The sequence below is a fragment of the Schistocerca cancellata genome, chromosome 4, assembly GCF_023864275.1.
Source record: "Schistocerca cancellata isolate TAMUIC-IGC-003103 chromosome 4, iqSchCanc2.1, whole genome shotgun sequence".
Classification (NCBI taxonomy): Eukaryota; Metazoa; Arthropoda; class Insecta; order Orthoptera; family Acrididae; genus Schistocerca; species Schistocerca cancellata.
The window spans coordinates 192,626,248-192,653,904 of record NC_064629.1 but is presented as its reverse complement, the minus strand read 5'-3'; the positions used below and the strand labels follow the sequence as shown (position 1 = coordinate 192,653,904).

The following is a 27,657-nucleotide window of genomic DNA, read 5'->3' as shown; positions in this document are numbered from 1 at the left end:
CAGCAATGTCGTGATGCGATAAACCGCAATCACGATAGGCTACAATCTGACCTTTATCAAAGTTGGAAACGTGGTGGTACACATTTCTCCTCCTTACACGAGGCATCACAACAACGTTTCACCAGGCAACGCCGGTCAACTGCTATTTGTGTATGAGAAATTGGTTGGAAACTTTCCTCATTTCAGCACATTGTAGGTGTTGCCACCGGTGCCAACCTTGTGTGAATGCTCTGAAAAGCTAATCATTTACATATCACAGCATCTTCTTCCTGTCAGTTAAATTTCGTGTCTGTTGCACGTCATCTTCGTGGTGTAGCAATTTTAATGGCCAGTAGTGTATATTAAGGTAGACTGCCAATGATCCCAGCAGTCTGCCATCTCCTGATAAAGATGTTATTGATCTTTGATATCTCAAGTTTTTACTTTAAATGTGATACTGCAGGAACACCAAGAAAATATTATACAAATTTGTATATGTCAGAATTTTCTCTGTGAGGTAAAATTACAATAAACCCACAGAATTCCATCTCTTGCATGTTTTCCTGGACGGACCACTGACCTGAAAACCAAACTGTTGAAAAAGAAATAAAGAGAGAGAGTTTTCAATTTTATCTACAAAAAGTATTTGAGCATTTACGAGCCAGCAACTTTTCACCCTTCCTCTTTATCTCTGTTTTCAGCTATGCTCATGTGCTTTCATTTATCTTTACTGGACAAGCTATTTACTCAATGACAGCTTATCACCTACTCATTGACAATGAACCTGCTATACATGTGGCAATGCTCTCACTTCAAACTCAATACTAACTTCAATAAACTTTCAGCCTAGTGTTATGTTGGAAGTCAAGTTTGACTGATAGTAAATGTATTTGTATGGGTATGTTTTTAAGTAGAATAAAACTGAAGAAACTGCAAAAAGGTGGGAATTTTAGGTGATGGGACCTGGATAAACTGAAAGAACCAGAGGTTGCAGAGAGTTTCAGAGAGAGCATTAGGGAACGATTGACAAGAACGGGGCAAAAAATACAGTAGAAGAAGAATGGGTAGCTTTGAGAGATGAAATAGTGAACGCAGCAGAGGATCAAGTAGGTAAAAAGATGAGGGCTGGTAGACATCCTTGGGTAACAGAAGAAATATTGAATTTAATTGATGAAAGGAGAAAATATAAAAATGCAGTAAATGAAGCACGTAAAATGGAATACGAACATTTCAAAAATGAGATCAACAGGAAGTGCAAAATGACTAGGCAGGGATGGCTAGAGAACAAATGTAAGGATGTAGAGGCATATATATATCTCTGGAGTACGATAGATATTACCTGCAGAAAAATTAAAGAGACCTTTGGAGAAAAGAGAACCACTTGTATGAAAATCAAGAGCACAGATGGAAAACCAGTTCCAAGCAAAGAAGGGAAAGCAGAAAGGTGGAAGGAGTATATAGAGGGTCTATACAAGGGCGATGTACTTGAGGACAATATAATGGAAATGGAAGAGGATGTAGATGAAGATGAAATGGGAGATACGATACTGCGTGAAGAGTTTGACAGAGCACTGAAAGACCTAAGTCGAAACAAGGCCCCAGGAGTAGGCAACATTCCATTAGAACTACTGATAGCCTTGGGAGAGCCAGCCCCGACAAAACTCTATCATCTGGTGAGCAAGATATATGAAACAGGTGAAATACCCTCAGACTTCAAGAAGAATATAACAATTCCAATCCAAAAGAGAGCAGGTGTTGATGGGTGTGAAAATTACTGAACTATCAGTGTAATAAGTCACAGCTGCAAAATACTAACGCAAATTCTTTACAGACGAATGGAAAAACTGGTAGAAGACGTCCTCGGGGAAGATCCGTTTGGATTCCATAGAAATGTTGGAACACGTGAGGCAATACTGACCCTACGACTTATCTTAGAAAACAGATTAAGGAAAGGCAGACCTACATTTCTAGCATTTGTAGACTTAGTGAAAGCTTTTGACAACGTTGACTGGAATACTCTCTTTCAAATTCTGAGGGTGGCAGGAGTCAAATACAGAGAGCGCAAGGATATTTACAATTTGTACAGGAACCAGATGGAAATTATGACTTGAGGGGCATGAAAGGGAAGCAGGGGTAGCGAAGGGAGTGAGACAGGGTTGTAGCCTATCCCCGATGTTATTCAGTAAAGGAAAAAGGAGAAAAATTTGGAGTAGGAATTAAAATTCATGGAGAAGAAATAAAAATTTTGAGGTTTGCCAATGACATTGTAATTCTGTCAGAGACAGCAAAGGACCTGGAAGAGCAGTTGAACGGAATGGACAGTGTCTTGAAAGGAGGATATAAGATGAACACCAACAACAGCAAAACGAGGATAATCGAATGTAGTCAAATTAAGTCGGGTGATGCTGAGGTAATTAGATTAGGAAATGAGACGCTTAAAGTAGTCAAGGAGTTTTGCTACTTGGGGAGCAAAATAACTGATGATGGTCGAAGTAGAGAGGATATAAAATGTAGACTGGCAATGGCAAGGAAAGCGTTTCTGAAGAAGAGAAATTTGTTAACATCGAGTATAGATTTAACAGTCAGGAAGTCGTTTTTGAAAGTATTTGTGTGGAGTGTATCCAAGTATGGAAGTGAAACATGGATGATAAATAGTTTAGACAAGAAGAGAATAGAAGCTTTCGAAATGTGGTGCTACAGAAGATGCTGAAGATCAGATGGGTAGATCACGTAACTAATGAGGAGGTACTGAATAGAATTGGGGAGAAGAGAAATTTGCAACACAACTTGACTAGAAGAAGAGATCGGTTGGTAGGACATGTTCTGAGGCATCAAGGTATCACCAACTCAATATTGGAGGGCAGTGTGGAGAGTAAAAATCGTAGAGGGGGACCAAGAGATGAATACACTAAGCAGATTCAGAAGGATGGAGGTTGCAGTAGGTACTGGGAGGAGATGCTTGCACAGGATAGAGTAGCATGGAGAGCAGCATCAAACCAGTCACTAGACTGAAGACAACAACAACATGTGATTTACATACAAGCTACTTTTATTTTATCATTGAACATTCATTACCCTTTCTTGCAAACTGAATTCCTCCATGTTTCTCATAAGTATTAGTAGGAAATGAGGCTATTCATTAATTTTCTAAGGGAAAAAAAATTGATTCCTTTAGGGGAGAAAAAAAAAAAACTGAATGCTTGATGCTCACTTATTGAATAGTGAATAAAATGTTTAAAACGTATATGGTATCAACAGATTGCAAATGATAAATTTGGTATGCCAGAAAAAAATTAATATTGTAATACAGTAAATAAGCTCAAATTGCATGATTACTGGTCTCTGAGATACTTCCTCTAGTTATCATATGAATATGCAGTTTTGCTTTCCGTACAAACAACCCACTGCACGTGAATGGATATGTAAAATTAGAATTTAAGTTCTTCAGATAACTATTTTTGTTAGTACAATCAGACTGGTACTACTGTCACATACACATGATCACTGAAGTGGCTGCAGTCAGCATCTTATTATGCTCAGTGGATCAGGTATCAGGTTACATTTTTGTATCCAGTAGGCAGTCTTCCACTATGCCTCTTTTTTACAATTTACAAAGGCTAAAAAATGAGGAAAGAGAAAATTAAATTAATTAGTTTGAAGATTACTACATGGGCAAGTGAAAATTCCTCAATCCTGGACAACATAATGAATGTTCATCTTTGCCTAAATGTTGTTTTCTTGTCAAAACAAAGAATATCTAAATGAGAAATATCCTGTTCTCCTTCATGACCAGAAGATCAACATTCACTGTTTGATATCTGCAAGTCGTTCTAAATATACCTCTTCAGAATCAGAAGAAATTTAAGACGACACGCAGGAAACACTGCTAACGGATAGTGTGTAGATAAATGGCAATTTAAATCCAATGCACCACAATTGCAATTAATGAAATTTGGCTACGTGTGACAACGTAGATTTTGGCATTAAGTAAGTCATTTAGTTTCCAAAATTGTGGAAGCTTGCAGCTTCATTGTGTCAATAGTGTACTCTAAATGCTCTCTCTCTCTCTCTCTCTCTCTCTCTCTCTCTCTCTCCCTCCCTCTTATACTGCCACCTACACAATTAACAGATTTGCATAGGTTAGCTCAGATTGTGACAGTGGATGGACAAGTCACGATTCATAACTTCAATGATAGGCTCTTGGAGCTCTCAAGTGATATATGGACACATTTGGAGCTAAAATGCACACAGATTTCTGCCTACTGCACCCTGCATGAGACATGTATGTTCAGAAAATGTGCATCATCTACCACTCTTCCATTGTTTTTCAACTGGTTCTGCAGTCTCATGTGTAGGTACTCAGTGCAGACTTGGGTTCATAAAGTTTGATTACGTAAAGACAGAACATGATTTATAGATATGCTGTCAACCATATTGTTTATTTTCCATGATACTGCAATAATATTAGTGAAGTTATACGTTTTCCCACAGTATAAGTTTTATTTTACTTTCCCTATGCCTCGCACAGGTTTAACTTTTGCTTGTAAGTCGGTGTATATCAGTAACTTCAAATTTATATTTTAGAAAAATATTCTTGTTCTATCTCCACCACATAGAACATAAATGTAAAATACGGTAGGAAAAGATGACAGAAGTGTATCTCACTGAAATGTTACACCTTTTCAATAACATCACTAGGCCGGAAACAAGACTTTTATATTAGTTTGATATGCCAAAAAAGACTCTGAGATCAGTGTGCCTTATTGTGTGGCAGAAAAACATACACAAAAACATGTTCTTCCTGTCAAAATGTTGAAATGATTTAACAAAAAAAGTACTAGCTCTTCCAAGTGGAAATGTGTACTTATGACAGAAGAATAATAATTTTAAAAAATGGTTATAGAAAGAGAAGCAAACTGTCCAGTCATTATGAATATGTAATGTGGTACTTTGGATGCTCATTGCTTTTAATCATAATGATACGTTATTGTAATATTTAAAATGTTATTTCAGAAATTATACATTTTCTTTAAATGATAAAAGTTTATATGTGTAAAGCTATGCTGAAAACACCCTGTGGCATATAAAATATATGAAGTAATTGGATAGAGAAAAAGATCTACTTGCTAAGCAGGAGCAGGAGAACACACATATAAAGGTATTAAAGTCTGCAAGCTTTCAGAGACAGTGGCTCCTTCTACGGGCAGAAGGGTTTAAGGGAAGGAAAAGGGCTGATGGAAAAGGACTGGTGAGATTTATGAAAAGGGGCAGAGTTTGGGAATGTCGCCTAGAACCCCAGTTCAGGATGACTTACCTGATGGGATGAGAAGGAAAGACCAATTGTTGGGGACTGTACCAGATGAGATCTGAAAACCTGAGAGCTTTCAAATTTCATCCAGCGCAGTCCTCAATTATCAGTCTTTCCCTCTCATCTCATCTGGTAAGTCTCCCCTGACCTGACTTCCAGGCAACTTTTTCAAACTGTACCTCTTTTCCTAAACATCACCAGTCCTTTTCCTCACCACTCTTCCTTCCCCTTCAGCCCTTCTGCCAGAAGAAATATCCACTGGCTCCGAAAGCTTGCAAACTTTAATATTTTTATATGTGTGTTCTACTGCCATTGCACAGTGAGTAAATTTTTTGTCTATCCGATTACATTATATTTTATAATGTTTATCATTTTTGTTGAAGTATATGATGTGTACCAACAAGGTGTACTCTACTGTAGAATCAAATGTATACTGACTCAAAGGTTAATGTCACAAACAACTGTCACTACATGCATGAACTACGAGAAAGCATCTGTCTGCAAGTACAAACTGGCCAACCAGCATACCTGCCAGGTTACAAACAATCCTAACCTTAACTTGGTCATCAATAATGATAGTAATATTAAAATCCATGCAAATCATGCATTTTATACAGCCTCCAATATAATTACGTGGATAAGTGTCCAAATATCAAACTGTATGTGAATGTATAACCAAAAAGCAGAACTAGGTAATACAGTTAACTTTACACCCAAATCATTCCACATTCAGGAATTCATAAGTGTGTTAGGAGAACTTTAATACCATTAAAACATTATAATGTCTGCTTTTTGGTCAGAAATGAAAAATTTCTACCAGGATAGTTTATAACAGAGCAAAGCAGAAAAAAAGAAAAAATACAAAGAAAGAAATTTATAAAAAATTTAATTACAACAAAATTATACAACATAAATACAACACAACAAAAAATTTCAAGTTTATATTCACATACATTTCACATTGTTGATATTGTGAAAGGCAGCAATATATTTAGGGTGAATTACGTACTGCACAAATATGGAAAGTATATGTCTTTCATATCTGTAAGTCTTGAAGATTAGTACAATAATAAGAAACATTCTGAGGTTAAATTAATGCAGTCACAAGAGGTGTCACAGTACAGTGATAATTCAGAACACAAGCAGAGAGGCCAATTTTAAAAAGTGGGTAGTATTAAAATCACAACTATACAGTGAGAAACAGAAATATTTTTTTTTTTTTTTAATTAGTTAAAGGTGTGCCAAACAGGTTACTGATGTGAGAAAAAGAAGAGATGTGAAAAGCAAAAATTATGAGCGTATTAATTTAACCTTTACTGTCACAGCTATATGCCAAACCAGGAGTCAAAAAAACAGATTCTTAGCTTTGGTTGCCTGTTCTCTAACAACCCTAAGCTTCCTACATACAACTCACAGCACAGTACATTAGTAAACTATCACAACATTTCACTACTGGTTTCAGAACAGTTCTCTTGCAAAACATGCAAAGAAAAGTTATGAGAGACTAACATATTTAACAGTAGCATGGTGCATATCTAAAAGCTCATAAACCAAAGCCAGAAATCCACTCTTTTGATCCTAAGACCAGCATATAAGTTTAGTCTATCATGAAAGACAAAATATAAAAGACAATCTGCTGCTAAGTGAAAGCCATTTCAATCAAAGAGTTAATTGTTATGTTTCACAGAATAATTGAATCACAATTCAAGTTTTAAATTTACAAAAATAAACAAGCTTGGCCACTAAAAATATTTTAGCAACACACAGTAGTCTTTTTAAAGAATGAAATAAACAGAAACAATCATTCATTAACAGAGGAACAACAGCACCGCTTCTAATGGGCAGTATGTGGGAACTATTAACAAAATGTAAAATTTATAAACCACGGTACTAAAGCATCTGATGCAATTTATGTTATACAGCTTTGATGTTCTCATAAATACTTTTATCATGCATTCTGAACTTATCTACGAATTCATTCCTTTCTCTCTCTTCCACTTTTAGTGACTTGAGAAGGAACTGAGGGAAAGGGCGTAGGATTATGATTTTATGTTGAGTTATGATGAGTCAGTAACTAAAAGTCAATAAACATGGCTTTCAAACATACAAATACAAAACAAAATCAATGTTATGTAACAATAATTTAGAAATTAAACAAAAATAAAAAAAATAAATATAGCTGATAATTTTTGGCATGCAAGATCCACGTTCTAAAACAAGTCATATCTTACAAATGTTGCAATACATTCCACAAAATAATTATTTAGTGAGAAAATCTGAATCCCTATTTGTACATAGTACCATCTTCTTCGTGTAAGTTTCTAACAAAAAATGTGACAAAAAACTGCACAAAATACAAGTTGTTGTTTGTGACAGATCAGAAAGAAGTTTTCTATTTAGATCGCTCACAGTGGCTATGAATGCATGACTACTCATGCACAATCAATATTGACATATGGAAATCATTTCTATCTGTTGGAAAAGATCAACATAAAATGGCACTGGCAATATCACTAAATGTGGAACCGCACATTTTCTACATTAGAAACACAATTATAAAGATCTTTAAATATGTATGATAGTTTATTACAGTCTTTGATTAGGTGTAGCTCACAGGCACCTAAAAACAGTATTCATCATTTTAAATACAAAACCGAGTTTCAAAGTATCAGTCATCACAGTCAATGTGAAACACTGATGGGAAAATTCAGCACAAGGAAAACATACACATATAATATAATTTCTTTCTATGCAAGTCTGTTCAATTTTAAAATTTTTGTCGTAAGTTAGGTAGTTCCCAAAAAATAAGAAATATCACCTATACACATCAGTACCATGTCAGACATAAAATACTACAGTGCTGATATATCCAATTCACGTTCATTTCCCTCTGTATTCTAACATTTGCTTACTGTAAGAAAGCTTAACTCATTGCAGTGTAAGAAAGTTTATGGTGCCCACATACTTCCCAGTAATAGTACATTACAAAAATATAAAAACAGGCTAACAAGTACAGCTACTATCGAGACAAATATTTTAGAGTGTCTTATGATGGTCACACTCACTGCGAACGAGTTCCTCCTCAATTCTGAAATGTTAACACAGGCAACAAATTATTACAAATAAATGTGATTCTATGGGAGTAATAAAACTAAGGATACATTACAATACATAGAAATATACTGCAATAGTTTCATAAAGTGATTTCATATTAACAACAGAGTTGATAAGAAAGCTGAACAATCTTTGGCTGAAATATCATAATGATGTTAAAACTGGTGACTAATAGTCACTAGCAATCACATTCAGAGTCATTAATATAAACCTCACTAAACTCTGTTGGAGGTCACCTGTTCATATCATACGAACTGCAACTATTAAGTCAAATCAGAAATATTATATGAAAAACTGAATAAAAGGCCATGGAAGACTCTATTTTGGACACAAATAAAGAAGTGCAGAATGCAGTCACTGCATAATAGGATTTTTTGAGAACTAGTCAGTATTTTAACACTGTCCAGTACTTTGTCTAGTTCAATTGAAAGTAAGCCACTTAGAGCATAATACATGTCAATAAGATATTACAATTACAATAATTAGATTTATGTAGGTACTGAGTTACACTTATTTCAACACCTAGATTCAAGCAACAATGCTTGAATTATGAAGATACAATCAATTATATACTTTTCCACTCTCAATTTTTATAGAGTTTTAAAGACATGGGATGCGCGCACCTTGATGTTATCAGCTGGCCATGACTAGCTCAAAAGTGTAACCTACCTTCTGTGTAACCAGTGATAACTGTGATAAAATATTTCACATTCCCTCCGTAATGCTATTCCTTGGGCTTACACATGGACTACATTTTGACTGAATAGATTAACCTCCAACTGCATCTGCCCCACCCTACTACTTTCCCCAGACAAATGTCTTGCCAGACTTTGTGTGTGTTATCTATTCCACTGTTAGTTACCTCCCTGTATCTCATATACTTATTTATTAAAAATAAACTGTTGTGCTACTACACATCATTAGCATCTAGAAGCTCAGATCTTTAGTTGTACAAATTTGACCTGTATATGGCTCATAATCAGGTTTAGAAAAGAATTAATTAGCCAGCCAGTCATCCTATGACCTTCTCCACCACAAATGAATAGATGGCATTATGTTAAAACACATCCCTTAAAGGAAAAAGAAACATATATATGCATACTCTCTTGATCCATACACAAATTCATGGTAGAAGTATGTTAAACAACCACACAAAATCACCAGTGAAAACAACCATATAGCAAACAGTTCAAATAATTGATCTTCCAGGATACATTCATTTTAAGACTAACCAGGCAATTCTGACATATGGTAAGTTGTAGTATGGGGGCAGGTGTGTGGAAGAAATTCAAGAGAATATGTAAGAAGTAGAGCAACCAATAATATAATTGCAGTGTACAAGAGCAAGAGGAAAACTGCAAGGAAGGAAGTAAAATAAACTTTTCTACCCAAATGTAATATCCTGTTGACAATAAACCAATAAGGAAAAAAATGGAGGGAAAATTAAGGGTGATGTGGTCATTAAAGATGAAGCATGAGACTGATCTGGACAAGGGGGTGAAGGAAACAGATCATGACCTCTATGTCTTAGTTGTAAGACACCACTCTAGCATTCACATTAAGTAATTTAGGGGAACTATGAAAACCAAAATTTAGATGACAGATGGAGATTGGAATCTGCTACACCCAAGTATGAGTACACTGACTTAACCGCAGTACCATCTCAGTCGGGCAGGTTTGTTAAAATCTGAACATAAGCTCAGTATTTTACCACAATAAGGCAAGGTACTGGCATTGCCTTACTTGCAGCAACCTAAGCAACACTTGCCTTAAATCAGTTAGGAAAACAATGGCATACCTGCTTTAGACTGGCTTGAACTGGGATTAGATCATGGCTCAATTTTAATAGTGATCAACATTTTAATGCCACCATTAGTGAACAAATCATAAATTTAAATTACAAAAGTGCGACTACAACAATAAGGATAACCATTCAAAGATTGAAATTGCATTCTACCATTTATAACTAGCAGGTTCCACATAAAATCCAGATTTTACTGTTGCATTTACTCATGATATGCAGTTCTTTCATGTTTACTGTTCTCAAAGCACTGTGAATGATAATTATCTATCAGCAAAATTGTCAGATAATTCATACAAAATGGTTTTATCATACATACAATATTGCCTATGGCTATAATCAATTAGCTTTATTGCTGAAGAAATTTTGCACACTATAAGTAGTAGTCAAATGAAAATGAGCCATGTTGGAAAAAAGTAAGTAAACTGTATCTTATTTCACAAGTGATCACCAGAACCGTTAATAATTATTCCACCGTGAGACATGAAGGTCAATGCCTTCATGGAAAATGTTTGTGGTTGTCTAGAGGAGGAATCATGGTTGTAACCAGGTGTGCACCTCTTCATCCAAAGCAAATCATTGGCCACAAACATCTTTCCCCGGGGTTCCAAAAATAAAGAAATTACTTGGGGAGGGATCAGGACTGTATGGAGGATGTGTAAGGACTTCCCAGCAAAACTGCTGCAGTGTACTCAGAACAACCTTGGCGACATTTTGAAATAATAAACAGTCTACTTACTGTTGTTCCATCCGTGTTGTTTTAATTTGACAGCCCCTTATAGTAACATGTCCCATTAAGTAAAGCTAGTAAACAAAAATGGGACTTTTCATATGGTTCTAATATAAAACGAATGAGTGACTTGATGCGAATGAAAAGCAGATACGAGAATATGGAGCTTTGTTTAGAGAAGGTTATACCAACAACAACAACAACAGTAACACTAGTATACTGTTATTACAAATAAATATAAGTTAATTCTAATGTCTTATTGGCAACGTGCTCATTGCAGATGTAGTACTAGTCCAATAAGGCAAGGATGAGAGAAGGATTTGTGTAGGCATTCACCTGAACTGATTTAGTGAAACCACAGAAAAGCTATATCAGAATAGCCAAAAGGCAATTTGACCAGTGTTCCTCCCAAATAAAGGAGCCCTGTGGTTTATTCAATGTGTCACCTAGCTCAAAACAATATATTTTTCATCAGTGAGCTTAATAATATACCATATAGTTTACAACCAACTTTTACTTCTACACACAACAACAAATAATCATTGTTGGTACCAGTAGTGAGTTTTGTGGAAATATTAATTCATTAAAATTAAAACTATTCACTGCACCACAAGAGCTCTGAAACAAAGTTATCAGACCCATGAAGAGTGAAAATAATACATGAATACTCTTTTTCTTACACATGTATTTTCACCACCTACTAAATTAAAGAGCCAGTCTGGACAATTCAGTATAGTGACAATACATTTACCTTATACTGTGACAATGTGCAACAGGACATGCAGAAACAAAAAAGACCAGTCAGTCAATATAATGATATAAGTAGGGTCTCCTAACTACAATAGCTGTTATCATGATATGCGGTATTTAATGACAATTCTCAATTTAGACTGTAAGACATTTCATTTTAATGACCTAATTGATCACAATTCTGAAATTACTTTATCATGTGATTAAAAGAAGAGAGAACATGGAGGAACTGTAATATATCATAAACGCAACTGCAAGACTTTAGAATAATTGCCATTCAAAAATGAAATATGCAATATGTGTTTTTAGCAAATATATGATCATTCTCTTGGAAAGCACTGTGTTTAGTTTAGTTGCCATACATTTTTCCATGTCCCTTGTAGCATTCAGTAATCAGAGTAGAATAACATAGGATAAAACGCAAAAGGTGTAAAGAACTACTAACTTATAAATCATAGTTTTTGAAATGATCAACATAAAAAGATAAATCCTATTAATAAGTTCCTGCATTTGGTTGTATTACAAAATATCCAAAGTAACAATAGATTAGGAAGTGCTTTTCAAGCAGCTTTCGACAAATCATAGTATAGTTATAAAGGGGGCGGTTTTTTTTGGGAAAACATATGCACAATCATACAGGGGCCCAATGGAAACCATGATACTCAAGTTCTATGTAAAAGAAATGAAAACCAGGTAGTTGTGGAAGGCAAGGGCACAGAGGCAACTTTTCATTACTAACCTTTTTTCATGTTCGTAGGGAATCTTTAGAAAATACAATTACCAAATTCAATTGACAAATTGATTGATAATCTTTACTCTCTTCATCAAGTCCACAGATAGCTTCTGATTACACTGTTCGACATGGGTTCTATTTCTGATATTAATGTATGTGCTTCTAGACCATTTTACCGTGGGAAATTCAAATATGTAAACAAAATATCGTTGTCAGGGATACTTTTTATGTAATATGTGTTGTTGTTGTGGTCTTCAGTCCTGAGACTGGTTTGATTCAGCTCTCCATGCTACATTCTCTTTGTAATATGTATATATATGTATATTCACAATTCATGGCATCGAATTTACAACAGTGGTGTTAGCCGCAATTTGTGTCAGTCTTAAAGAGTGGCTGTTTTGGCTGACAAGTAACTATCTGTCATATTTCCGAGCACGGTTGAATTTCACTTATATTTCACAGGAGTCGAGACTTTTCATAGATGCGTCGAAAACATGTCTTAAGGGTGTTTTGCTCCATAACGGAAATAAAATACCCTCTGTTCCAGTAGCTTACGCTAGTTTGACAAAAGAGAATTACGAATTCGTACAAAGGATGCTAAATTCATTAAAATACAATGAACACAAATGGAAAATATGTGCAGATTTCAAGGTAATTGCTATGGTACTGGGAATGCTACAAGGCTACACAAAGTATGCCTGTTTTCTTCGCGAGTGGGATAGTCAAGACCGAAATTCTCACTACCTGAAAAAGAAATGGCCTAGGCGAAGATAAAAAGTTGGCGAAAAGAATGTACAACGTGAAAGTCTGGTAGCTCCTGAATATATACTACTTCCACCGCTTCACCTCAAACTTGGCCTGATGAAACAATTAGTGAAGGCCATGGATCCAACAGGCTGTGGGTTTGCATATCTAGCTACCAAATTCCCCCGTCTTTCAGCTGCAAAAATAAAGGAAGGTGTATTTGTGGGCCCACAAATCAGGGAACTGCAAAAAGATGCAAATTTTGAAGCACGTTTAAGTGATGAAGAAAAACCGTATGGGACTCTTTCAAGATGGTGTCGGAAAACTTCCTGAAGAAGAAGAGCTACTAACTACAAAGCAATGGTGAAGGATATGATCAAAGCATATCAAGATTTGGGGTGCAATATGTCTTTGAAGGTACATATGATGGACTCTCATCTGGACTGCTTCATAGAGCGTTGTAGTGACGTATCGGATGAACATGGGGAAAGATTCCATAAAGACATTTCTACCATAGAAAGGCGCTATGAAGGGAAGTGGGTACCTTCTATGTTAGCAGATTATTGCTGGAATATCATTCGAGAGAAGAAAGATTCACTATACAAGAGAAAAAAGTGATGTGCATTACAAGGCAGTGGCTCATTGTTTGTCAATTTTCTGTAATTTCTCATGTCAAATAAATGCTTCAAAGTGTATACACAAAGGTTACTGTGTTATATGTTAGATCCCACCCTCCATTAATGTGATGAACTTATAACATCATAAAGATGTGCATTTGTTTGTCGAATTTCACCTCATGTTTGCTGCACTATATCAGAAATTGAAAAGAGAAATAAAATTGCGATTACTCATAAACTATCCCTGACAGAAAAAAACCAAAAACAGTTTTCAATTCAGCACTCAAAATACACCTAGGATCACAAAATTTTTTATCAGAAATAGAAAAAAAGTTTTTTTTTTTTTTGTAGAACAGTGTTACCAGCCAGTGCAGAATTACAATCACTTTTGTACTGAAGCTCTCTTCATCCACACCAATTACTCTGCAGTGCTACATATTCCTTAAATTCAATTGCCCCTACTCTTCCTTCTTCCCTGACACTAGAAAGAGCATTACTTCCATAACATTAGAGTGTTAAAAACTGTAACACTGTACAAAAAAGTATATGCACGAACACAGAGCACCTGTACCCAATAGATAGCTGGTCAGATTCTCTGCTGAATATGTGGCAGAGATTGTCACCAGACTTCTAGTTGCTATTTATTGCAAATTACTTTAGCAGTGGTGTGTTTTGCACAATTGGATAATGGCCAGTAACTCCAATTTTCAAGAGCGGCACTCTCAGAATTAACATTGTTTTTGAAAGCAATAGCCTTGGAACATACAGCTCAATCAATTTATTAATTGGGTACAGAAAGTGACAAATACTCTCTGTGGGAGAATGTTATATGTCTTGCAGTTTAGAAAGCTCCCAATACAACTGCAAATTAGCAATTTACATAAACAATGCACTTGTACAATATCCAAACAGACAAGAGAGAACTACATATCAGACAGAATTTCCCTTTTGATCCAGACCTCTGTAACTGATACTTTTGTTTCCCCTTTCTTTTATGCACACTCCACGTATTTCCCAAAATTCTACTCTGGACACTCATTTGCAGTGAACTTTAGTTTGTCTTCTTCCATGAAACCACAATGTTTATTTGTGCATTTTCAAAACAAAAATATATTTTTTTTCTGAGCATCGTTTTAAAGTTATCATTAGTGGCATCAATATACAATGCTTGCTGAAGTATTCATCAGCAATCTGCTATGGTCTGTAACCTTCATCACTAATTAAATATTTATATTATTTGTGAATGAAAGTATGTGAGCTTGCATCCTCTCAGCAACTGTACCTGTCTGCAAAGCACATAACACCATTATAGTTTGCGGCATATAAGAAGTTCCATATTTTGCTCCTTTCTGAAAGGATATTAAGAAACCATTATGCACAGCAGACTTTAGTGCTGCTAAACAACTGTGTGCAGCAGGCCTTATTGTGGTTGGATCACCATTCTAAGAGAACTAATAACCATAGCAAGTTTACAAAAATCAGTCAGTTACAACAGTCATAATGACAACTGTGCATACACTAACCAAGTAAGAATACGCTTCAAGTTTACTCCATTTAAATAAGTTGGTATTAGAATTATACTGTAAGAAATCTTATTGAACAAGACAGTTATCAGAAATTAACTGAAAATCATACTGTGTTCATTCTATAAAGCCTTAGAAAAAAGAATAAGAACTTTTAGTTCTTTTCTGAAGGAGAAAACAGGGATAAGTTAGGTAAAATTTGAAAGGAGGAGCAGGTCATTAAGACACCATGCCTGCCAACCATTCTGTCTCCTAGAAATTTTATAATTTTCCCAAGAGAATTTTGCTTTTGATACAAACAAGAAGACACAATATGATAAAATTGTTGTCCTATGGAGATAATATGACAAGTCGATAATGCCATCTCTGCAACAGACAATTGCCTGTATCACCTGACCAGTTAACTGTCTGGGCATTTTTTCAGTCTTCTCAAAAATCAGACTGTCATGGCATTACAATACCTTAAATGTAACTGGTATTCACAACAAAGACAGATGGAACAAACTTGGGGGCAAAACAGTGGCAAGAGGAAAATAACATCAAAAGACAAGCATAGGAAATGAAAGTGAAACAAGTAAGAGAAAAAGATTATTCCTACTTGACAGTTCTTCAGGTTTTTAAAATCCGCTATCATCATCGTACTGACTTTGTAATGGATACAATGAAACAAAATTCAGTTTTGCATTTATGTCAAAATCTAAACTTATGATTTGTAACATTAAGAACACAAGACATTACCAGTATCTGTTTAGTACTCATTACTAGTCAAACGTAAAATGTTAAACAACACAGACGTTACCAGGGTCTGTTTAGTACTCACTACTATTCAAATGTAAAATATTAAAGTCTTATTACATGCCAAATGGTTTCCACTCATAATCCAACATTGACTTTTTCCAACACAGGTAATTTATTTATTACCAGTCTAACTTAAAGCTGCTTGAAAAATAATCATGAGCTATAAGTTTGAATATCTTAACTCCATGCTTGTAAAAATATCTACAGTGTTGCACATTAACATGATCTCTCACTAAATACTAAAAAATAAATACCAAACACAAAATTGTAAACAGACACTTAAAAAAGAAGTTTCTTTTACAGCACACTTTGTCCATATTTGAACTATGAAAAACCTGCATCCATTCTATAAGATGTCTTCCATTTTGCAGCTGCTGTGCTTCACATGCATTTTAGTAACTGTGTATATAAATACATGCATACATGCTTGGGAGTGTGTGTCTCACTCCACCCCCATTCCCAATAAAACACATGGTCAAATTAGAAAATGTGCATACAAATACTGTAAAGACCTATATACTTATATATATGGCAAAACATTTAGGAGTGAATACAAATAACTCAAGTAGGGAGTGAAGCAGAACAACAAATAGTGCCACTGAAGCACAAATGACTACAACTAACAGCGTAAGTCCCTACCCGACAACTCTGTTCTCATCCCACTCTGTATCACTTGGTGTCTTCCAGAATCCCTGTGCACCATTATCCGTTGTATCACAGCCCAGTCTTGAATTTGCATCTGATAGCCTGTGTACAGTACTACCATTGGGTTGCTTTACAGTCTCTGATAATGACCTATGATGTGCATGATGCAATGGAGGGTGGCGGCGGGCCGATGGTGACGGTGGTGGTGGCGTGAATCTGCAAAAATCAAGGCTCTTACTCTAGAAGCAAAATGAGGTTAACGGCATGGCATAAAATCTCAACAGAGGTAAGCAAACATTCAGTTGAACACTTAAATAATTATGGTAAATTTTTTACAGCAAAATCAGTTGCTTTGACACCACTTTATGCATTCCAGTGTGTTCAGTCATCATCAGAATCTATGGTACATTGAAAATCACAATTTCCAGGTCTCATTTAACCACTGTGACAGAATTTTTGGATTCTTGAACAGTTATTTACATGAGGTTCACAAATTAACACTGTGCACTGCTTTGACAGCTGTAAAGCCATTGGCACACAGACTGTGCATTTGAAAATTAACGTTGAGCATGCCGAGTTCAACATGCTGCTGAATGCTCAGAAACGATGTGGCTTGTGTATACGGTATGTGTGTCTCAAAATGGTATATGCCACACAGCATACTCAAGCAGCAGGTGTCGGCTGTTCTGGATCGCAAAACAAACAGTTTTTTTTAAGAAAATGGACAAGTGTAAAAGTCCTACATCAGCTCTACTAAAATGCACATTTCCTACTTTGTCCATATGCTGGTCATGTTGTTCTGTCTATATTGTACACAAATAAAAACTTAAATATCCATGAACATGTTACAAGGCAAAAAGGAAAGATTCATATACAGCCAATAAGGGCAAAAATTCCATTACAGATAGGGTAATACAAATTTACAACAGTGTTCCACATACGATGAAAATTAATTCATCATTTGCACTTTTTGGTAAAACCCTAAGACCATTCTTATATGATCACGGTTTCCATCCAGTAGCAGAACCTTAAGAAAAATTGAAATACAAGATTAAATAAGAAAGTGCGAAATCTCTTTCTGCAAGTAGTACAAGCTCCCTTCTAGATACAGTCAATCAAACACACACTACTGAGAGAGAGCACCCTTATATTTACGTAGAATGTTATAGAATATACTTGTATTAGATTAAAAAGAAAGTCTCAGAACCTATTTGCAAACATGAAGGCACGTAAAAAAAATTGATGTAATGAGATGTGAACCTGCTACCCATCACACATCACTTTGTAACTCTGTATCTCTATTCACTACACTACATTGAACGTCCATAACGTGTGACCTTGTCTTGTATGTTGATAACTTCTGAAGGCTTTAATCGCATGTATGTTACTAACTGACACTTAATTACAACAAATCGTACCACAAAAAATGAGTTTTTGATGGATTTTAAGTGCACCTTTGCCACTGAAACAGTATACTTCCACAAAACACAAGTCACAATTCAAAAATTATTTAACTATCAATATTGTGTTTCCCATCATCTTATCACAACAAATTCCACCAATAAATAATGGGTTTTCGGCAGATCAGTTTTCTGGTGCTTTGAATCAACATATATTCATAGGACAAAAGTTATAATATAAAATACACCCAATATGGGCTTCAACTGAGAGCCCATATGGCATCTCCAGACTCTTTACTAAAACAAGATGGCATGCTTGTGACATATGTGGCATTCTTCCACCTCACTGGACTATGTTCAAACGCACATTCAGAACATCTCTCATGCTTCATATTGCTCTACACCATGACTTAAAAACTCGCATATTTTGAGTGTGAGTACCCACACTTCCTCATGCACTGTCTTGCAATCAGATTCAAGGTCGCATTAGTGGGTATGGAGGTGAAATACAAGCACACTTTCAGCATTCAATCTGCATCAACTGTTTACCTTATAAAATAATACAGTAAATTGTAACAGTGCTCTCATCTGGTTAACAGTCAAGTCATCATTGCGTAACTCCAACCGTGCCTTCGCAGTTTAACTCTCAATGGAAGGAAATGTATCTGTTTATTGAAAATTATGGTTCTCTGTAGAAGATCTGGTGATGAAGAAAAATCAACTGAGTCTGCTTCTCGAGTAAGTTACAAAGTTGCTTTGCTTTTAGTAAAACCCCCGTGCCCCTTCATGGATGGCAATTTAATAAGAGAATGTGTGGCAGTTACTTCAGAATGTCTATCTCAAGTAGATCAATTTCAGATGGTGCCATTATCTAACATGACCATCATGTGTCACATACATGACATGGCAGATGACACCCAGAGCCAGCTTGCACATATTTTGTAAGGATTTTGCACCTTATTCTGCAGCTCTGGACGAAAGTGTTGATATCACGGGCACACCCCAGCTTGCCATTTTTATTAAAATTGTTAATAGGGACCCTGAGGTGTGAGAGGAGCTCCTTGATGTGGTAGTCACAATTGGAAGTGACATTTTAAGCTGTATTATAGAAAATATAGGATTGCTGTAAAATTCTTTGGTTTCTGTGTCAACACATGATGTGCCAGCAATGACAGGAAAGAAATCAAGGTTTGTTATGCTGATGAAGGAGAAAATGCAAAAGCTTTCTGTTTCAAATGAAATCACAGGTTTTCACTGTATAACATGCCAAGAGAACTTATGTGCAAAGAGTATTACTCTAAAAAAAATGGGATGAGTGTTGTTGTTCATAAAACCAGTTATATAAGGAGGCATGGACTACAACAAAGGCAATTTAGAAACTGTCTTGAGGATTTTAAGAGCTAGTATGGTAGCCTGCCTTATTGCAGTGAAGTCCACTGGCTTAGTCATGGCAAATTATTAAATCAGTTTTTTTGTATCTATTAGATGAGATAAATATTTTTGTGGAAATAAATAACATGTGCGTTCCTGAACTGAAAGAGCCATTATGGAAAAGTGATCTCATCTTCTTAGCAAATAGAACTAGCTGTCTAATGCTTTGAACATTTCACTACAGTGTAAGGATTTGGTGATTACTCATTTCAAAGACTGAATAGAAGCTTTTAAAATGGAAATACGGAAATCTAGATCATTTTCCAAAATTATTGTATATGCAAGATGCTCTTGGTAACAAAGACTTTCAACACTATTCACATATTTTAGTTTCTCTTAAGGAAGAATTTGAGCAACATTTTCAAAATCTGCTGGCATTAGAAAGTGATTTTCATCTGTTCTCCTCAGCATTTTCAGCGAGTATTGAAGAAATTAATCCTGAACTACAACTAGAAATTATTTACCTGCAGTGTGACAGAGAACACAAATACAAATTCCAGAACAAGAAAAACATTTTGGAACATTCCCTCAGGATAGATTGCCTTGTTTCCAAAAACTGACAGCTACAATAATATCAATTATTAGTTCCATGTATATTTGTGAACAACTGCTCTCTGTAAAGAAAAGCAATAAGATGCCTCTGAGAAACTCGCTGTATGATTGTAATCTAAACTGCATGCTGCATCTGCAATGCACAAGAACAATTACTCCAAATACAGAAGCAATTGTTAAGAGGGAAAAGTGCAAGAGATCCAAGAATCCTACACATTAACAGCTTAATTTTTGTATAATACCTCACAAATTACATTAAGAAAAGTAGAGAAGTATACATTAATAAAATTATGTAACATGTGTACATTTTTGTTTATTTGTTCCATTTGTGTTAATAATATAAAGTGACTGATGAACATGTGATGGCAGCTGTTCTGTCCCCCACTCGGCTCCCCCCTCTCTGTCATGTGCCGGTAGTGGGGGTACCATGCTATATGCTCGTGCCCTGCAGCTCACAGCTTGGTCCACGAGCATGTTTGTTGTGAAGCCCTGCTCTACACATTTGGAAAGACTACCCTATGTGCTTTTCCATTGTACAACGTCAGAAATTCGGCACGCTCAGTGTTGACTTTCAAATGCATTGTCGATGTGCGGACAGCTTTGGAATAACAAGAACTTCGTTTTAGTGGATTTTGGTACCTCATAGCAATGTAAACCATAGGCATTAGAGAATGAAAATAAAAAAAAAGCAAATACATTTTTATGTAATAGTTCAGCATATGGTCACTGATTTAGTCACATACTGTGTACCATAAATCTCAACAAGAAGGAGAATCTTCAGGAAAGTAAAATGAGCCAGATGATACATTAACTCAAGGGAAGCAGCCACTGCAGACAACTTTTCTGTATAGTATACTAACAACCAATTAATTCTAGTGCTAGCCTACCGATATCTAATCATAGGAATTATTTCTAGAGTACATGTAATGCAGCTATCAGCAGCTGTCTATATACTGATAAAGTTAAAATCTTTAATATAAACAATAGTGTTAACCGGAATCTACACGTTCAAGTCAAAATATCCAGATAAGTTATAGGAGTACCTAATAAGGTACTCTCTTACTATAGTTCTGAATATTTCGGGATTTCCAGATTCTTGCTTAATTTATGCAATCAATGTGCTATTAAAGACTTTTGCACTAAGTTTAACAGCTGCAGTATTATGGTGGTGAATTTCACAGTTCATCAAAAATTAAGGCTTATTATTGCTCAAAATACAGTTACAGAGTAAATAACATACAGTATGATTGTAATAATTCTATGGTCTACTAACGCCCTTGTCCAAGATGTTCAGTTATCAGCTTTACATAATATCCATACTGTACACTTCAGCAGAATAAATACTTTTTTGAGATTAGCTGCACCTCATAAGAAGATTATGCCATATGACAGTACTGGGTGAATGAACACAAGGTATGGCAGAAATCCTGTCTGCAGGGTAACATAATAAGAGACACAGTGAAGCCCCACTTTTACACTTCCCAAGGGACTTCAGAAAAATGGCTTAAAATGTGGGAAAATGTAAAATGTGGGAAATAATGTTTTAATCTGTAAAAGTTACATATAGGATACCCCTTTCATTTTTGTACTATATGTACCTGTTCGCCCTGACTGCTACATCTATAGAGTTCATTCCCAGTTTTTCTTTGATTTCCTCATTGTGGACACCCTCCTGCCATTGTTCCCATCTACTAGTACCTGCAATCATCCTAGTTACTTTCAGGTTACGGATATGAAAGTAGCTAGGATGATTGCAGGTACTAGTAGATGGGAACAATGGCAGGAGGGTGTCCACAATGAGGAAATCAAAGAAAAACTGGGAATGAACTCTATAGATGTAGCAGTCAGGGCGAACAGGCTTAGATGGTGGGGTCCTGTTACACGCATGGGAGAAGCAAGGTTAACCAAGAGACTCATGGATTCAGCAATAGAGGGTAGGAGGAGTCGGGGCAGACCGAGGAGAAGGTACCTGGATTCGGTTAAGAATGATTTTGAAGTAATAGGTTTAACATCAGAAGAGGCACCAATGTTAGCACTGAATAGGGGATCATGGAGGAACTGTATAAGGGGGGCTATGCTCCAGACTGAACGCTGAAAGGCATAATCAGTCTTAAATGATGATGTACATAAAATGTATCAAAACATTCGTCAGGAACTTTTTTATTATCTGACAAATCTCTATTTTCTAATAAGAAGTGCTGATGTAACTGGAACTGGTAACTGTTTGGGAAGTAGAAACATTTGACTCAATTTCATACATCATAATCAATGCTTTTCAAAAGCCCGCAGCTGTAATTCATTACTTAAATAATGGAATACTGGACCAGTTACGTATTTTTTCATGCTTAGCATGATGCGTTTCAAGAATTTTTTCTCGTTGTCAAGTGCAAACATTTACCTAAGCATTTTTTGTGGTGTTTGCACATGTGTTGTTCTACGTCTCTTGGACTGTTGTCATCTTTTTGAGGTTATCAGGCAGTGTGTCTCCTCAGTTATGTAGAAAACCATACACACGTAAACTATCACTCACACTGTTTGTTTGTGTACCATCACAAAAAATCCATACATAAATAGTGTACTTGACAGCGAGAATAAATTCTTGAAACACACTTTGCTCAACATGAAAAAATGTGTAACCAGTGTTGTATCTAAAACAAAAATATTTGAGCAATGTAAAGTGAGTGAAGGCGTCAAGTAGCACTACAAGTGGCCAAATGATGAAGCACACTAAATATGCTTCTACAAAGGTGTCATGACGATCACAGCAATCATAAAATTGTGCATATGTTGTAGAGACAGTTTGGTAATGGTTGTGATCGGTCACGATATCTTTATTCGAATGAACCTAGTTACTCCCATCAGCCACCACACCGAGTAGAGCCTGGCAGCAGCAGGAGGCAAGGCATGAATGGTTCCAAATTTTACCCATTTACTGGTTCAGATCCACTGAGTAGAGCACCCTAGTGTCAAGAAACTTAACCATGTAACGTTTGTAGACACTACTTGACAACCAACACCATGCCAGCATCATTTTACATCAGGTTTTTCTGCATGAACATTTTTTTCATAAAGCGTACACTGTGAAATAACGATAAATATATTGACACAAAATTGGGTGCGAATTGACATTGTAGACATTGGAAATTTGAAGGAAGCAATAAAAATGTTGTAAACAGTGGGAAAACATTAATTCTGGCAATGTAAAAGTGGGGTTACACTGTATTTTCACATACAGGCAGAACTGAGCTTTTTGGACAACTTATTGACTTATTTGTGCTACCTCAATTTGTCATCTATTTGGACACCCAGGAATTTCACATGTAGAGTTTCATTTAATATCTACCTGTTGATCTTTACTTATGGTACTTGTTAGGAACTCCCTGTGAATTTTAAAATTTTTGCGATGAACTGGGTTTTGAAGAAATCTTGGGCTTTCAGCTGGTCATTTACAACTATACTCAATATTTCAACTAGGCACTTGTCAGTCATCCTCAGGTGAGCCATTGAACAATGACGGAGGTGTTCATCAAACTGCAACATATAGTGTGCTGCGAGTAATCTGTGCATGCGTGAATATCATGTTGACAGGCAGACGATACTACCCGGCAGCTGTCATCAGTACCCACTGTTGTCTCCGACTTGAGTAAATCATAGAGATGATAGAATTCCACATGTTATCCAGCTGATAGCTGCTGTTGTGGTTCATCAGATTTTTTGCCATCCATATTTTCATAGTTTCTTTAATAATGAACTGACGATGTCATCATGGGTAGTCCTCTGCCGCCTCTGGCGGCCACCTTTTTTTTATGAAGCGCTTTGAGCGGTGAGCACTTATATCAGCAGCCCTTAAACCAACTGCATTTTGGAGGTATGTGGATGATACTTTCGTACGGTGCCCTCATGGTGAGGATAAATTGATAGAGTTTTTACATCACCTCAACAGCATTCATAAGAATGTCTGGTTCACTATGGAATTATAGAAAGATGGTTGCTGCCTTTCCTGCATGTTTTACTTAAACAGAATACTGATGGCTCTCTGGGGCATTCAGTTTATCTTAAGCCCACTCATACCAACTTATATTTACAATCACTGAGTTATCACCATACATTGCAAACGACGATTTGCTTAAAACACTTGTACACAGGGCTCACACAGTCTCTGCACAGATAGTTTGCCTAAAGAGCTTGTCCAGCTAAAGACAGCGTTCAGGGAAAATGTATATTCTATCTGGCAGATTAACAGGGTGCTATTAACTACAACCAAGAACCAGGAAGTGGATCAAGAGGAGAGCACACCAACACAATCTCTAGCTTTCCCTCTCTTTGCTGGCAATATTTCATTTAAAATAGCAAGAATCCTTCGAAATTTCCAAGTGCAAGTGTTTTTCCACCCACCAAAGATATCCGAGCTCCTGGGATCAGTGAAGGACAGTTTTTTTACTCTCGAAGGCTCAAATTTATGAAATACCCTGCCAGTATTGTGCGGCTTATATAGGCCAGACCATGCACACTGTGAAACAAAGTTGCACCAAACATCAACACTGCACTCACCTGTTGCAACCAACACTGCACTCACCTGCTGCAACCAATCAAGTCTACTTTTGCCGACATTGCATCTGCACCGGGAATACAACGGAGTATCATAAAACAATACTTATGGTCACAGCAACATCTATTTTGGATTTCAATGTTAAAGAATCCTTGGAAGTTTGCACAGTGAAAAATCTGATGAACTGTGATAGTGACTACCAGCTGTATATTGCTTGGAACCCTATCATCTGCATATTTTGCTCAAACTGAAGATGACAGAGGGCACTGGTGGCAGCAGTAAGTGGCAACACAGAGGACAGCTGAGCTCTGCAGTTCCACCAGTGAGGTCTTTGCCGCCGGGTAGTATGGTCAGTCTGTCAACATTATGTTGATTCATGTGTGGAATATTCACAGCATGCTATATACTGCAGAACACAGGACAACTTTGCCAGCCTTTGATGGCACGAGCCCAGCTGAAATATCATGAATGTCGTTGACTACGACCTGCTGCAAGTCCAAAACTTCTTCAAATAAGTAATTTGTTATTTGTTTGGAATTGCATAATATGAACAAGGTTAAAAGTTGGTCTGTTCCTGCACATGGGGCGAGTTACAGGAGGGGACAACAGTAATCGTCTGTGCTCCATTGTGAAAGACTAGCACATGGCCGCGGTGATGCAGTTTGGCATCTCATGTGTGCTGACAAACATGTATGTCGTGTAACTTGAAAGATACAGCTAATAAATCTGCAAACAATTGCATTAACAGGTTATGTATGTAACACCAATAATTCGACAAATATAGGTGTTCTAAGTCAATATTTTTTCATTAGAGTATCGGAAAAAGAAAAGAAAAAAAAAAAGAAAAAAGAAAAGGAGTCATATAAACAAAGCATCAACCAAAGTAACAACATGCTGGCTGATGGAAATCTCATAAGAGAAAAAAGGGGTAAAAAATGTGTTGCAGCAATAAATGTCACTTACTTAAATACTGAATATGTAAAATAAAGGAAAGGGGTCATGTTGAAATTATGTCAGTCCTATGATGACCTGTTCAGCAATATTGTCACAGAAAAAGCTGAGTAGCACAGTCACCATGGTGTAGTGGTTATGATACTAGACTGTTGCATGGAGGGTCATGAGTTCAAAACTCACCTGAACTGTAAAATTTTAATTTCTACATTAGGTTCGAGTACATTCTAGAAGTATTCACAAACATCAAGAATTACTGCACTGGAATGTTCTGTAAATGTATATCTACCATATGTGTTCTGGCCGGAGGCAGTTGGCTCTGTGCTCTTGTATGTGCAAGTGCTGAATAAACCTTCGTTAAGTGAAGTTAGTGTTTGTCATTCATTTAACTACACCTTCTTCTACATGACATTGTTCTGGTTGAGATGCTAGGCACTGGAACTTGTGATAGCGCACATTATCGACAACACAGTGGCTCCCATCAGGCCATGACACAGCCGCCGTTTATGTGGCGAGAAACCCGAGTTTGAGTCATATTCAACAGATTGCAATCTATCGGAGACAGAAGAAAAAGAGGACGTTGCGATGACAGCAACTGTGTGCCACCATATGAGATATCCTTCCGGGTTCTCTGGTGTCTATGGCCAAGATCCAACCAAGTGGCTGAAGGTATATGAGTGTATAGCCAAATTTAACAAATGGGATGACACCGTGTGTTTGGCTAGCGTATTTTTCAACTTGGAGCACACTGCCAAGCAATGGTATGAGAACAACGAGGAGAAGTTCACAAGCTGGGAAGTATTCCAGGCAGAACTGCGCAAGTATTTCGGTGACACACAATGACAGAAGTGCAAGGCTGAAGATAAATTAAAGTGCAGGGCACAGCGTCCAGGAGAAACTACAGCATCCTACATTCAAGACGTCTTGGAGCTGTGCACAACAGTGGATCCTAGAACGAAGGAGGAAGACAAGGTTGCACATCTCATGAAGAATGTTGCTGAGGATGTGTATCAAGCCCCACACCTGAAGGAGGTTTCGACAGCAGACGACTTCATGAAATGGTGCCAGTATATCGAGACAATGCATCAAAAAGAATTACACGCAAGAAGTTTGAACGGCTTCAAATGTCGTATCGATGTCTGTGATGGAGGAAGCAACTGATTTCACAAGTGTTCTTCATCAGATAGTGCGAGAGGGAGTTCAGAAGGCACTTGGATTGCACGGCGAGCAGAAAACCGAGACGCTTCAAGAGGTCATAAGGAAGGAAGTGGAACCGACATTGAACCCAATCTCTTGTCCTTCATTTCTCTTTAAAACGGTGAGAAAGTTGAGACACAGGTGAAGTTACGTTCCTACAATGCTGCATGAGGAACCTGTTTGGGCACCAACTGGAGGACCCAGGATAACCAACCAGTATGTTTCCACTGGGGACAACTGGGACATGTGGTGTGCTATTGTCGTGAAAGGTGGCGGATATTTGATGACGCCCGCGACAGAAGACAGCAGACCAATCTTAGCCAACACCAACTCCGGGATGATGAAGATGAACAAGAAGATTTGGGTGCAGGACGATGTAGGTCACCATCGCCGCAAAGGGTGCAACCTTCCTTGGAGGTGAGGCTGCCAAAGAGAAAAATCCTCCGTCAGCAATCACTACAAAATTGATAGGAAACTACGGCGATATCCTCATGGATGGCTGACCAGCCCAAGGTCTTGTGGACTTTGGAGCATCATATTCAGTCATTTCGGAGAAGTACTGTGACCGGTTGCAGAAAACCGTATTTATCAACAACAAAACATCTCTGCTGAAGGTTGCTAATGGGAAATATGTAAAACCTACTGGAAGATGTGTCATTCATGTCAGTATAAGTGGCCATCCACAGCCCTTAGAATTCATCGTCTTACAAGAGTGTAGTCATGACGTCATTCTTGGATGAGACTTTTTGAAAGCTTCTCAGGCAATTATAGATTGTGGTCGTTCAAAGATTATGCTAGGTGAGATGAGATACTGTGGACAGGAAGATGCGCATCT

The 27,657-nt window shown here is 36.8% G+C and overlaps 1 protein-coding gene across 1 annotated transcript in view; it reads right to left on the bottom strand.

The window, feature by feature from the left end:
• The window catches only part of LOC126183291 (dual specificity mitogen-activated protein kinase kinase 7-like), a 172,604-nt gene that overhangs the window by 46,369 nt on the left and 98,578 nt on the right, over positions 1 to 27,657 (bottom strand). The window contains exon 8 of the mRNA XM_049925128.1: positions 16,737 to 16,958. Coding sequence (XP_049781085.1) covers positions 16,737 to 16,958 — 222 coding nt within the window. The remainder of the gene's footprint in view (positions 1 to 16,736; positions 16,959 to 27,657) is intronic.